The sequence below is a fragment of the Hippocampus guttulatus genome, chromosome 5, assembly GCF_054856545.1.
Source record: "Hippocampus guttulatus isolate MCC_2025c chromosome 5, RoL_Hgut_1.0, whole genome shotgun sequence".
NCBI classification, from domain to species: domain Eukaryota; kingdom Metazoa; phylum Chordata; class Actinopteri; order Syngnathiformes; family Syngnathidae; genus Hippocampus; species Hippocampus guttulatus.
Window position 1 is genome coordinate 7,836,504 of NC_141265.1, and position 12,554 is coordinate 7,849,057.

At 42.4% G+C, this 12,554-nt stretch overlaps 1 protein-coding gene across 1 annotated transcript; it reads left to right on the top strand.

Annotated features, from left to right (window-relative positions):
- The first annotated feature begins 5,594 nt into the window (after positions 1–5,594).
- Positions 5,595–12,535, top strand: prlhr2a (prolactin releasing hormone receptor 2a). The gene is made up of 2 exons (XM_086111400.1): positions 5,595–6,036; positions 10,965–12,535. The coding sequence occupies exons 1-2, from the start codon at positions 5,597–5,599 to the stop codon at positions 11,599–11,601; spliced, it is 1,077 nt and encodes a 358-aa protein (XP_085967526.1). The 5' UTR covers positions 5,595–5,596; the 3' UTR covers positions 11,602–12,535.
- The last annotated feature ends 19 nt before the right edge of the window (positions 12,536–12,554 follow it).

Sequence of the window (12,554 nt, forward strand, 5' to 3'; positions counted from 1 at the left end):
TCGCCATGAAATTGCACGGGCATGCTCTGTTAGTTTGTTGTTACATTTCATCAGCCATGACTCCAAGTGAGTTCATGTGTACGGCACAGCAGGCAGACTTAACTTCAAATGAAAATGACCATGACACATGCACGTATCCAGTGCGTCTCCTGCTGTGAGGATAATATCAGGAGTCCCCAGACCGGACTGGAATCGATCATCAATAAGCCTTCTGAAGTCAGCAAAGCACGGGGCCGCTTCAGGAGGAACTGAGCATTAGTTTGTTCAAATGAAACGTCATGTGCACACAGCTAACAAAACATTCAGACATCACTACGCGTCTCCTTCTTATCAGACAACCCTCAGTTGCTTGGGCAAACATGTTTGAGGATAATGAATGATCACAACTCAAACAGCAGAGCTACAACCCACATTCATTCAAGCAGGAGGGTGACCTTCTGGGCATGTGTACCATCTTACCTTAACCTTTGTCATTCGCTATTTATATGAAATCACCACTTCATTCTGTTTCACAACGGACTTTTTCTTATGGCCTCTATTCTATGATTTTGTTTTGTTCTCGTTCCCTTTTCTAATGGCATAAAAAAGTAATCTATTTTGTGAATTTACCAAAATCGTTTTTGAATGAGTTATTGCAGTAATATATTCAAAATCAACTTTGCCAGATGAAATAACTTTGTAGCTGTTGACCAAAAAGCCAAAGCCAGGCATCAGAATAGTTTAAATCCTTCTCATGTCCGATGTTGAACATAATCATTCAAGCAGAGCCCAAATTGTCAGTCCATTACTACTTTTTCTTTTAATCACGCCTCCGTCATTCCTATTTGAGGACCATCAGTAAATTTCACCAATCCGCCGTAGCGTCACTCTGTTATCTTTATTTTAACCATGCTCCCGTCTCTGCTGCATCCATCCATGATCTATAACAGTGTGGTCAGACCAAATGCAAGCTTTCTCTTCCTCCTTCTTCTTCTCTGAGTTTATTGGTAGGTTACCGATTTTTGTTGCATACCACCACCTACTATTCTCCATCAGACACCTGACATTTTAAATGTCACCGTGGTGCTGAAGAAAGGGAGTCGGCGGTGGTGTATCATTCAGCTCTTTACAGAACATACTTTTTTTTCCACTGTGATCTTCCAAAGAACCTGGAAAAGAACTAAAAACTATCCATATGCTACACCACAACAAACTCTTCGGTGGAGTTCTTCCCTGATATGCAGTGTGTATTGATTGATGTCTCTGAGGTAGCAGGATGGCACCGTTGTATGGAACATTAATCATGCATGGCATAATCCATCCGTCCATTTTCTGATCCGCTTAATCTTCACAAGGGTCGCGGGGGGTGCTGGAGCCTATCCCAGCCGCCTTCGGGCAGTAGGCGAGGGACACCCTGAACCAGTTGCCAGCCAATTGCAGGGCGCACAGAGACGAACAACCATCCGTGCTCACACTCACACCCCGGGACAATTTTGAGTGTTCAATCAACCTGCCATGCATGTTTTTGGAATGTGGGAGGAAACCGGAGTACCCGGAGAAAACCCACGCTGAACATGCAAACTCCACACAGGAAGGCCGGAGATGGAATTGAACCCAGTACCTCTGCACTGTGAGGTCGACGCACTAACCACTGGGCCACCGGGCCACATTCTTATCGTCATCATTTCAGAGATAGATGGATATGGTTTGACTTTGTTGATCACTTTACATGCAGTAAACCAGATTTCCCTCGTCTTAGTATGGCCACTTCTTGGGTGAGTAGCAATGACCCTGAACTTCATCAAAAGTCTGTCTTTCATGTTTTTGCGAGGTATTGTTCACACTGGGCTATGTGGATACCTTCAATCTTGCCAAATTGATTAGACTACTGGTTGGTTGACACCGGACTGTGGTTTGCTCAGAGTAGATATACAATACAATACATGCTGATTTATATAGCGCTTTCACAATAGCGGCAGCTGTATGAATGCAGATATGTGATATATGCGGACATACAGTACAGTACAGTTCATTCTATATTTAATGAGGGCACCCACTTACATTGTCTGTTGCCACACCAGCAAACAGCAGTGACAACACTCTGGTCACTCATCGCAGCTTCCTTTTCTGCACAGAAATGTCTTCTTGCGAGTTGTGAGCATGCCACATTTAAAGGGAATGAGAGGAGCCACTTTGATTGGATATCTGAGTTCACGCCCATAACGGTGCAAACTGACATTCATTGAATGTGCCAGTTTGCGAAATTACTTGAGAAATTACAAAAACCCTAACGCGCCATGTCTCAGATTGACTCAACTTGGTGTGCTGCGCTGGACACCAAAATGGAATCCTAAGTCTTACATATTTCAGTATATTTTAAGTCTATCTGAAGAGCTCTTCTCCAAAATGGAAAACATGTCAGATTTTATTCTCCAACGAGGCTCATGTAGGAATAGTTATTACGATTGCGTTATTGTCAATGTTATGTGTTCTGTTGTATTATTATGTATTGTGTTATTATTATTTTAAGATATGTTCTGTAAAGCGCTTTGCTACAGCTGCAGCCGCTATATAAATAAAGATGTATTGTATCATATTGGATTGGATTGTATTGTGTTGTGTTTAGACTGCGTAATCTTTTATCCATGAATGAATGGTTTTCATGTGATAAAAAGTTAGAATTTGCTGGTCTGTGAAAATGAATAACATTTTCTTACAATAAGCCAAATGGATTTATAGGATATGAAATGAGCTCTACATCTGTTACAATACTTTTGCTCCCCTAAAATGTGCTGTTTCATTACCGTGTCCGGCTGTCTGGCTTTCTTGTATGTGCAACATTTTCAAATGTAAACTAAATGTCAATTAAATCTGAAATACTGATTTGTTTTTTTACCTGAGCAGTTTCTTTTTTTTTTTTTTTTTTTACAGCAACCGCCATCCCTGTCCCAATACCTTTGGAGGGAAGTGAACGATGAATTCTTCATATTTTGTAAAAACAAGACTAAAAGATAGACAATAGGGTGCTAAAACATCCAACAAAAAGTGCATTGAGATGACTTTGTAACTTGTTGCGATTTGCTGTTTTATTAACTGAACAGAATTTACCTGAATTGAACTGAACAGAATTTGAGGTTTCCTGGTCCACAGCCTCTTGAATCAAACCTGTACCTGTACTTTTGACAATCAATAGAAGCACAACACGAACCCACAAAGTCCATTATTAAAAATGCATCTTGACCGATTCTAAGTGGTGGAGGGTGGGGGGTGGAGTGCGGGAGTATAATTTCTTCCTCTTGGATGATGGAAACGCATGTGTTCTTTAAACTCAATCCCAACTGCTGGAACAACCCAAACGTGACGTCACAGGAGAACGTGACCAGTGATGTAAAGGAAAAGTGGCAAATGAAATTTCAAAGCGACAGTGTGCCTCCACTCAGTGAGCATGAGGCTGCATCGATCAGTGTGAGAAGTGTGTGAGAGGCGCGCGCACCCTCCACGCTCGGTTCTCCATTCGCACCACTGCCTCCTTTGCCTCTTTTGGACCTTGAATAGACCTCTTTTGGACCCTGATTGGACTTCTTTTTGACCACTAACACAAGGTAGGGATGGGCAATTTAGGCTTTAAGTACACTCAGTGAGTACATTTTCCTCAGAGAACCAGCCATATAAAGTACTTCTCTTACAGGATTTATTTTTCCACGTTGTTCCATTTCCATCTCTTGTGTGTTTTCCTTTTTCTCACACATCTTTTCATCCTACAACTAAATAATTACATGTAGGGGTGGAAACATTCTCATTCATTCTCATATGTCAGAGCTGCTTAATTAGTAAGAAATCAAATAAACATTAGTACTTTGGAAGTGGTGCAATACATTCAAACGAGTACAAACTAAATGCTGTTGTTAATAAAACTAACAAGATAATATTAGACAGACGTAAACAGATTATTTATAAGAATTATGCCACAAGAAAAGGCTATTAAGGATATTATATATATATAGAGAGAGAGAGAGAGATTATTAGCTTGATAGATGTGTGTGTGTGTGTGTGTGTGTGTGTTGGCATGGTGTTTGACTGCTGAAGATGTCAGCCTGAAGTTTGCATGGTTTCATCGTGCCTGTGTAGGTTTTTTTCTGGTAGGTTGAATGGACGCTCCAAATTGTCCCAAGGTGTGATTGTGAGTGTGCGCCCTGCGATTGGCTGGCAACCACTTCAGCGTGTCCCCCACCTGCTGGGTTTTAAAATTGGACAGTGATTTTAAAACTGGACCGGAAAATCACTGCTGTTGTTGAATCCCGATTTTTTTCACGTGAGGCCGTTGGTTAAGGTGAAGCCTTTCCTGCCTCAACAACACTTAGAAACAGTTATCCATGCATTTGTTATTTTACTGTAGTTACTGATGACTGTAATGCATTCTATTTTGGAGTCAGCCTGTCCTCCCTCAAGCATCTTCAAATGGCCGAGAATTCAGCTGTAAGAAGGAGCACATCACTCCAATTCCAGGCTCCCTTCACTGGCTCCCCGAACATTTTAAAATTTTAAGACACTTTTTTTGTTTTCAAATCTTTAAATGATCTTGCACCATCTTACCTCTCTGAGCAGAGCACTCCTACACGCCCTGTGCCTCAGGTCTGCGATCCAGGTGCGACTGTAGGTACTGAGGACTAAGCGGACAACCTTCGCTGTTGCTGTTCCTTCTCTATGGCTGACCTTCTGTTAAATGTTAGACAAGCCCCCCGCTATGTCCATTTTTTAAATTGATCTCAAGACACATTTTTATGTTTTGGCTTTCAACTCAATATGAGATTCGGCATTCTTTTATGGTGTCTGCTGCATATGTGTTTGTATTAATTGATTGACAAATTGATTGATTGATGAATTGTTAATCATTTTGCATTGATAGAAAATATATATGAATTTCCGAGTCTGCCATTTACTTCTCTCAAAAGAATAGATAGGTGGCGAAAATGTGACAGTCAGATGTACTGTATTGTAAACAATTGAAATGCTGAAAGTCATTGTCATTGCTCCAGTGTATTTCTCACAGCGGCAATGACAGCACAATGTTGCCAATTTCGCTATCTTGGGAGAGCAGAACACTACATGAGTGTCCAATCAGATCCCTTCTTCTGCTCACAGCAAAAGGAGACGCATTTGCACAGTAACTAGATGTTGCTGTGATGTACCGGTATTCTGAATGAGGCGGCACGGTGGCTGACTGGTTTACACGTCGGGCTCACAGTGCAGAGGCCATGGGTTTGTGGCCGGCTCTGGCCCGTCTGTGTGGAGTTTGAATGTTCTCCCCATGCCTGCTTTGGTATTCTCAGAGTACTTCGGTTTCCTCCCAAATTTGATTGTCTAAATTGTCCGTAGGTGTGACTGTGAGCATGAATGGTTGTTCATCTATCTGTGCGCAACGATTGGCTGGCGCCCGGTTCGGGGTGCCTACCACCCAATGAGAGTTATTTTAACCCATTCACATACGTCTCTCCAGATAACCGACTCACATCAGTTCTGAAGCTCTGCATATGTTTCCTTGTCATGTTTCATTTGCAGTGAAACATGCATTTTAGTAATCATAAACTAACTCCCAGGGTGACATCTACCCATTGGGATGGAGGACCCTGAGCTCACGTCACCATCACCTGTGCCCCATGAGATGAACGACACGGGTGGGATTTTCGAAGTGGCGCTCCAAAATGTCTCCTCGGAGCGCAAACCTCAGTTTGAGGGTGTGGAGCTGCTGCAGTCCTTCAAGCTGCTCATCATTCCCTGCTACACCGTGGTGGCCCTGGTGGGTGTCATCGGCAACTACCTGCTCCTGTACGTCATCTGCTGCACTCGCAAGATGCACAATGTCACCAACTTCTTCATCGGGAACCTGGCCTTCTCCGACATGCTCATGTGCTCCACGTGCATCCCCTTCACACTGGCCTATGCCCTCAACCCGCACGGGTGGGTGTTTGGCCGCTTCATGTGCTACTTGGTCTATCTCATCCAGCCGGTGACTGTGTACGTGTCAGTTTTCACCCTCACCGCCATCGGGGTAGATAGGTGAGTCACACTGAGCGACGGTATTTGTGGTGGGTGCTGTTTACATGCATGCATCTAGCGTGAGAGACTCAGATTGGCGATAGATTGTTTTAGACAAGCAAATAATGCGATAGCTTAGTGAAATTTTTCACACACAACTAATGATCACCTGGCAAAGGGAATTGATCTAAAAATCGCAGTGGCAGATTTTAGCTGGAAAAAATGTCTTTAGAGCGACAACCAATTACACATCTTATTGTGTAGGATGTAGAAAAATGTATATCCTAACCTTTGTGGTAGTCATTCACTGAGCCAAGGCAGTGGTTCTGAATTTTTGGAGCGCAACCGACTATTTATGATTTATGATTGTGTTACCTGAAGGAATGTATTGTACTGCATTATTATCCAGACCAGGCCGCACAGTGGTACGCTGGTTAGCATGTCCACCTCACAGTGCAGAGGCAATGCGTTGAATTACAGGCCCCGGATTTCTTATGTGGCGTTTGCATGTTCTCCCCGTCCCTGCATGGGTTTTCTCTGGGTATTCTGGTTTCCTCCCACATTCCAAAAACACGCATGGTAAGTTTGATTGAATGCTCTAAATTGTCCCAAAGTGTGACTGTGACCGCCAATGGTTGTTTGTTTATGTGTGCCCTCCAATTGGCTGGCAACCAGTTTAGGGTGCACCCCACCTACTGTCCGATGATGGCTGGGATTGGCTCCAGCACACCTGTGACCCTCGTGAGGATAAGCAAATCAGTTAATGGAGAAAGGATGGATGGACACTATGCTAAACTGTGCAGAACTTGACAGCAAAAGTTACATTTTATTAAGTGTTTAATTGAAAAAATTGATGGGGTTGGATCGCTAAATAAACAAATAAATAAATAAAACAGTTCAATATTTGAAATGTGGTCCAACATCCTGAACCAGTGAAACCCTATCATATGGGACTATTGCAATACTGGGCCTTCAATCTCTTTGAATTGGGGTTTATCAATTAATTATTTTAAGGTTGTTTTTATTGTATATTTTTTTAATAATAATTGGGAAAGGTTCAGTCACATGAGACCAACCACAATGACCAAAAGAAAGGGCTGTAGTTGGCATGCTTATGACCCGTGGGGGAACGAGACTTTTATCCGTGGGGTGGCTACGGGATAGCCAAGGCTGTCATGTGTCCGGAAAAAACAAACAAACTCGGAAACACGTTATCAACAATCAACATACATTTTTATACTGATTAAAATTTGCATATGCACTTGCTCCAAATAGATTAATTATTATGCAGTCCTCCTACAGTACAGTTCCTATAATGCATGCGCGCGCACAGACACACACACACACACATTATCACGACATGCACAAAACTGAATGCCATCATATCATCCAATACACATGAAGTACCAAATAATCATGCTCTGTTTTGATGAATCATTTACTTTGTTTATTTTTGTGGCTGAGTGTTTGAGGTCACGTATGACACTTCTGTGGAGGAAGCATCGGGCCAGTTGCCACTCAGTGAAAGTGTGGATGAGAATGAATGAGTGTCTGTCTCATATGTGCCACGTGAATGACTGGCAACCAATCCAGCAGTGTGGTAAGCTGAGATAAGCTTCAACTCTGTGAGATGCTATACAGGATAAGTAGTATGGATTGCACTAGATGCAGTTTGCAATGGTGGAGAACTGTGCTGCTTGCTAATGAAAGCTAAGACACACACACACACACATACACACGAAGAGGACCACTTCAGCTTGTATTCTGCCTCTTAGCATGGGATCGACTGAGCTCACCTGTGACCTTGGAGAGGAATCAGGATAAGTGGCATAAGGTGGATAAATGGTTGATTTGGACAGCATTGCACGTGTGTGGGAAAAAAACATGTTCATGTGGGGGAAATTTAAGGACTTTTTCTTCTGTGCGCTTGACAACAAATTCTTTCATTATCACTTGACCTTGACAACAGCATCTGAGTTAAGTGGAATACGATGTGAATTTCCAAACAGCTGAGAGAACACGAGTGAAAGCTCATAGGAGAGATGGCGAGATGGAATGATTGATGACAGATGGAAGCTTAGATCAGCGGGTCTGCTGACGATTCTAAATAGTGATACGGATTGGAAATCATCATATCGCGCACACAGTGGTGGCACATTAGGCTGCACTGTGTCAGTAAACTGGTGGGCAGCAGGTCTGGATGATGATATGTTGGGGTAGAATGTATCCAATGGACAGCCCTGGCTCAGTGAGGTACAGTTCTACCTTTGAGATCAGAATAGAGGTCTATCTCACCGTGTCTCCCAAACCTTATTGAGCTGAGCCGTATAGTTTACAAAAATATATGCCAGAGCCTATCCCAGCTGTCTTCGGGCAGTAGGCAGGGTACACCCCGAACTGGTTACCAGCTAATCGCAAGGCACACGTAGACAAACAGCCATTCGCATGCACAATCACACAGAGGGACAATTGAGAGTGTTCCATTCACCTGCTATGCCTGTTTTTGGAATGTGGGGGGAAACGAGTACCCGGAGAAAAGCCACGTAGGAATGCGGTGAACTTGCAAACACTACACAGGAAGTCCATAGCCAGAATCGAATCCTGGACCTCTGCACCGTCCCACTCGGATGCATTATTTGGAAAATATAAACTTTTCAGACCAATTAAGTGAAATTAGATCATGTCCAGCGGCACAACGGATAATTTCTCATTGAAGACTGCTGTGCCACGGCACAGTGGTTGGCAATCACTCTTTTATTGTATCGTCGGAGATAGGGACCAAACCTGGTCACGTGTATGAAAAACGAATTGAAGGACCCCAATTTTGATTCATTTTTCAGTCACATAGGATACATAAACAGAATATACTTGCATAAAATATTAGTATGGCACCGTAAGTGACAATACTATAGAAGGAAACAAAATACCCACACCCAAAAACTTGCCGTGCCTATATCAATATTTTATATTATCCCAAACAGATGATCCCCCAAATAGTTTAATATAATTATGAAACCATCTTAGACTAGCCCAAAAAATAAATGACTTACAGATTTATTAAAAAATGCATGCATGAACATGCGGCAAAGGCTGATAACTCGTACCCAAAATACAAAACGTGTCTGACTCAAGACATGTCATTTCAACAGTGGCGGGCCGTGCATTTCAACCTTAGGCCTTCAGTGACGTCACATACATTATCACAATACAGTATAGGCTCGTCAAGCAGCACTTAATTTCAGGAGCATTTAAAACCATCAAGTATGCATTCACAATTAAGAGCAGGAAACTAAATTTATAGATATTGTCAAAAATAAAAAGATGATTTAAAAATACTAAATAAAATGCCACCCAAATTACGCTGTGTGATCTTAAACAAGTCTGTCCAATAAATTGCGCAATGTCGCAGTTTCATATAAGACACCAACCAAACAATAACAAAACAAACTATTCTTTGAAAATAAAGTAAACAGATCATTTGCATTTTGAAAATCGGCGATACAACAGCAAATAACTGAAAATGTTGAGCAGCTGAGATTGAACGAACTTTCGTGCACGAAGGTGACTACAATGCGCCATTATAAATTGCAGGTGAGCAGATTTATTAGATACATTTTTGTATCTTTGTCATTTTATTTCGTTACCATTAATTTAACACTAACGAAATAAAATGACAAGAAGAAATGTAAAATAAAATTCATTTACTCACCAATGTAGTGCCTGTTCACTGAGCTGCACATCTACGCGAGTGTCCCCAAACGTTTTTAAACGCACCGTAGTTTGTAAGTGCCCAGCCGTGCTCTGATGTTTCCTTGCTGCCTTGGTAAAACAACTTAAATGGGTAAATCCAGTGTGGCTCCAAACACCAAATCGGTCTGTTGCAAGCAATCGGCATTCCCAGCAGTACAATTTGCAGCGTTTCTCAGAGGCTGTGAGCCACGGGTACCGTTCATAATTGCTCGTCTGAAAATGACGGACAAACCCTTTTCCTTGCTGGGACAGGCTAGCTAGCGCAGGAGTTAGGTGACCTCGTCGCACAATATCCAGCTTTTCGTGGAAGGTCCGTCTTGAAAAATGTGTGGAAAGTAGTTCTGCAACCAGATCAACGTCTTCTTCTTCGGCCATTTTGGGTTAAAATGCAGTGATAGCTCCCTCTAGCAGGCGCTAATCCAATCACCGAACGCACACATCCAGTCTCGACGTAAAGCATTCTAGCTGGTCCCGGTGCGCAGACTCGTGATTTGATTGGTTATTGCAACCTGACTGTGCCTGTTCATTTGCAGCGCACAGGGGCCTGCTCTGTTTAATTCGAAGGCCCGAGCAAGGTTAATTTACCTGGCAACACAAGCTAGCTGAAATATGATTGGTTAAAATCTCTACCATAATAAATAAGTTATTTATCGACTCGATTAAGTGGAAATAATATGACGTAAAGAATACAGAGAATAATTTTCTTTACATATTTATGAAAAAAAATAACATGAATTAAATTTGTTATTGTATGAATGTTTAGGCCAGCAGAGAAGGCCTTGCTGGTCCTGAGGGTCCGCCACTGCATTTCAACATTGTTCCTTTACAGCAGGGGTCTCAAGCTCCAGTCTTCGAGGGCTGCTTTCCTGCATGTTTTCCATCTCTCCCTGCTACAACGCACTTGATTCAAATGATCAGCTCATTAGCAAGCTTTGCAGGAGCCTGATAATGATCCTGGCCCTGGAGGACCAGAGTTGGGGACCCCTGCTTTACAGCAACACATCAAAGTCCCCTTTAAAAGAAAAGTCATCCCACTTTGTAACTACTTTCTAAAAATAGGGGGATTTGTCTGCTAGCCAGTGCTTTGACTGCATCTGCAAAAAAATACTTGGAGAACAGTGACTAGTTCGGGTAACCATTCTCTTCCTTTTTATTATATGTTGACTCGACCAAGGCTTATTATCTTCTTACCCTGATAGGTACTATGCCACGGTGCATCCTCTGAAGAAGCGCATCTCAATCTTGGCATGCACCTACCTACTGTGTGCTATCTGGTTACTGTCGTGTGCTCTGGTGGCTCCCGCTGTTGCACACACCTACCATGTGGAGTTCCGAAATGAGGGCTTCACCATCTGCGAGGAATTCTGGATGGGTCAGAAGGGGCAGCGTCTGGCCTATGCCTACGGCACTCTCTTCATCACCTACGTGCTGCCTCTTTCTGCCCTCAGCATCTCTTACCTGTGCATCTCTATCAAACTGAGAAACTGTGTCGTTCCAGGCTACCACACTCAGATCCAGGCCGAGGCCCAGCGCCTGCGCAAACGTAAGACCTTCCGCCTGGTGAGCCTGGTGGTGGCCGCTTTTGGCATATGCTGGATGCCCATCAGCGTGTTTAACGTGTTGCGTGACATTGACATCCACCTGATTAATAAGCGCTACTTCCTGCTCATTCAGTTGCTCTGTCACTTATGTGCCATGAGTTCATCTTGCTGTAACCCATTCCTCTACGCTTGGCTCCATGACCGCTTTCGTGCCGAGCTCCGCAAAATGATGGTCTGCCACCGGCGCATTGGCATTGCTGCTAACAATGGCGCCACCGCCAGTGTCGTGCTGTGAAAGATGCTTCAAAAATTATTCAAGTAAGACAAATCACTTTGGGGAAGGAACTGGGTTATTTTTTTTTTTGCCTCTGTTCCATCTTAATATAATGCATACTTACTTATACCGCATTTTTGTACATTATTTTGCAATGTGATATGTTGTAAAGAGGTGGATTAGGTCACTGAAGGCCCATGTCGGAAACTCACTGGCCATCACCGAGGTCTGGCTAATTCATCACATTTTAATCCCGATTTCGATTTTCGATGCTCACGATCATAATATTATTATAATTGAGGAAATGGGATTCATGTACCGAATGGCAAGTTCAAATTCCTATGTTATGAAAGCAACCTGAATGCTCCGCACACATCAAGCGTGACAAATAGCATTCTGATTTCACTGAACATGATATAAGCTGTCTAATGACACATCAATTGGAGTTTACTGTAAAAGACAAACAAAAAGAATTACACACATTGTACATTTAAATACAATACATACTTCATCACCAGTGCTGATATTAACAGTTAATGTAAAATCAATTTAACATGCTAATGGGAATTAGCATCTCGTTTCAAGAATGATATTCCTTGAAGTAATGAATATGCACCCACAAAGGGAAATACAACACATACAAAAATGTAATATAAAAAAATTGAAGGGCGTATATTCATCCTAAAAGGTGAAAAACGAGTTATATTAAGTTCAATTTTGTTTTTCTTCTAATCTTATTTTCATGTGTGGTCTATGAATGCATGGCTTCACACTGCTCCCAAGAGGCCAAGGCTCAACATTTTTGACTCAGCATCCCCTCAACATTGTACAGGGATACTACAACAGGACCCTGCAGTCCTGTCACAACTCAAATGTTGAAAGGCATACGAACAATGTCTTTCAGAAAAACAAAACAATTTGTATATAATGTGTGTCATGACAAGCAGTTGGATGAAAGCGCATTTAATGTAAAT

Excerpts from the sequence above, each read along its gene's own strand:
- prlhr2a (XM_086111400.1), top strand. The coding sequence starts at position 5,597 with ATGGAGGACCCTGAGCTCACGTCACCATCACCTGTGCCCCATGAGATG. Across the intron at positions 6,037-10,964 it reads ACCGCCATCGGGGTAGATAG|GTACTATGCCACGGTGCATC; the intron begins GTGAGTCACACT and ends TTACCCTGATAG.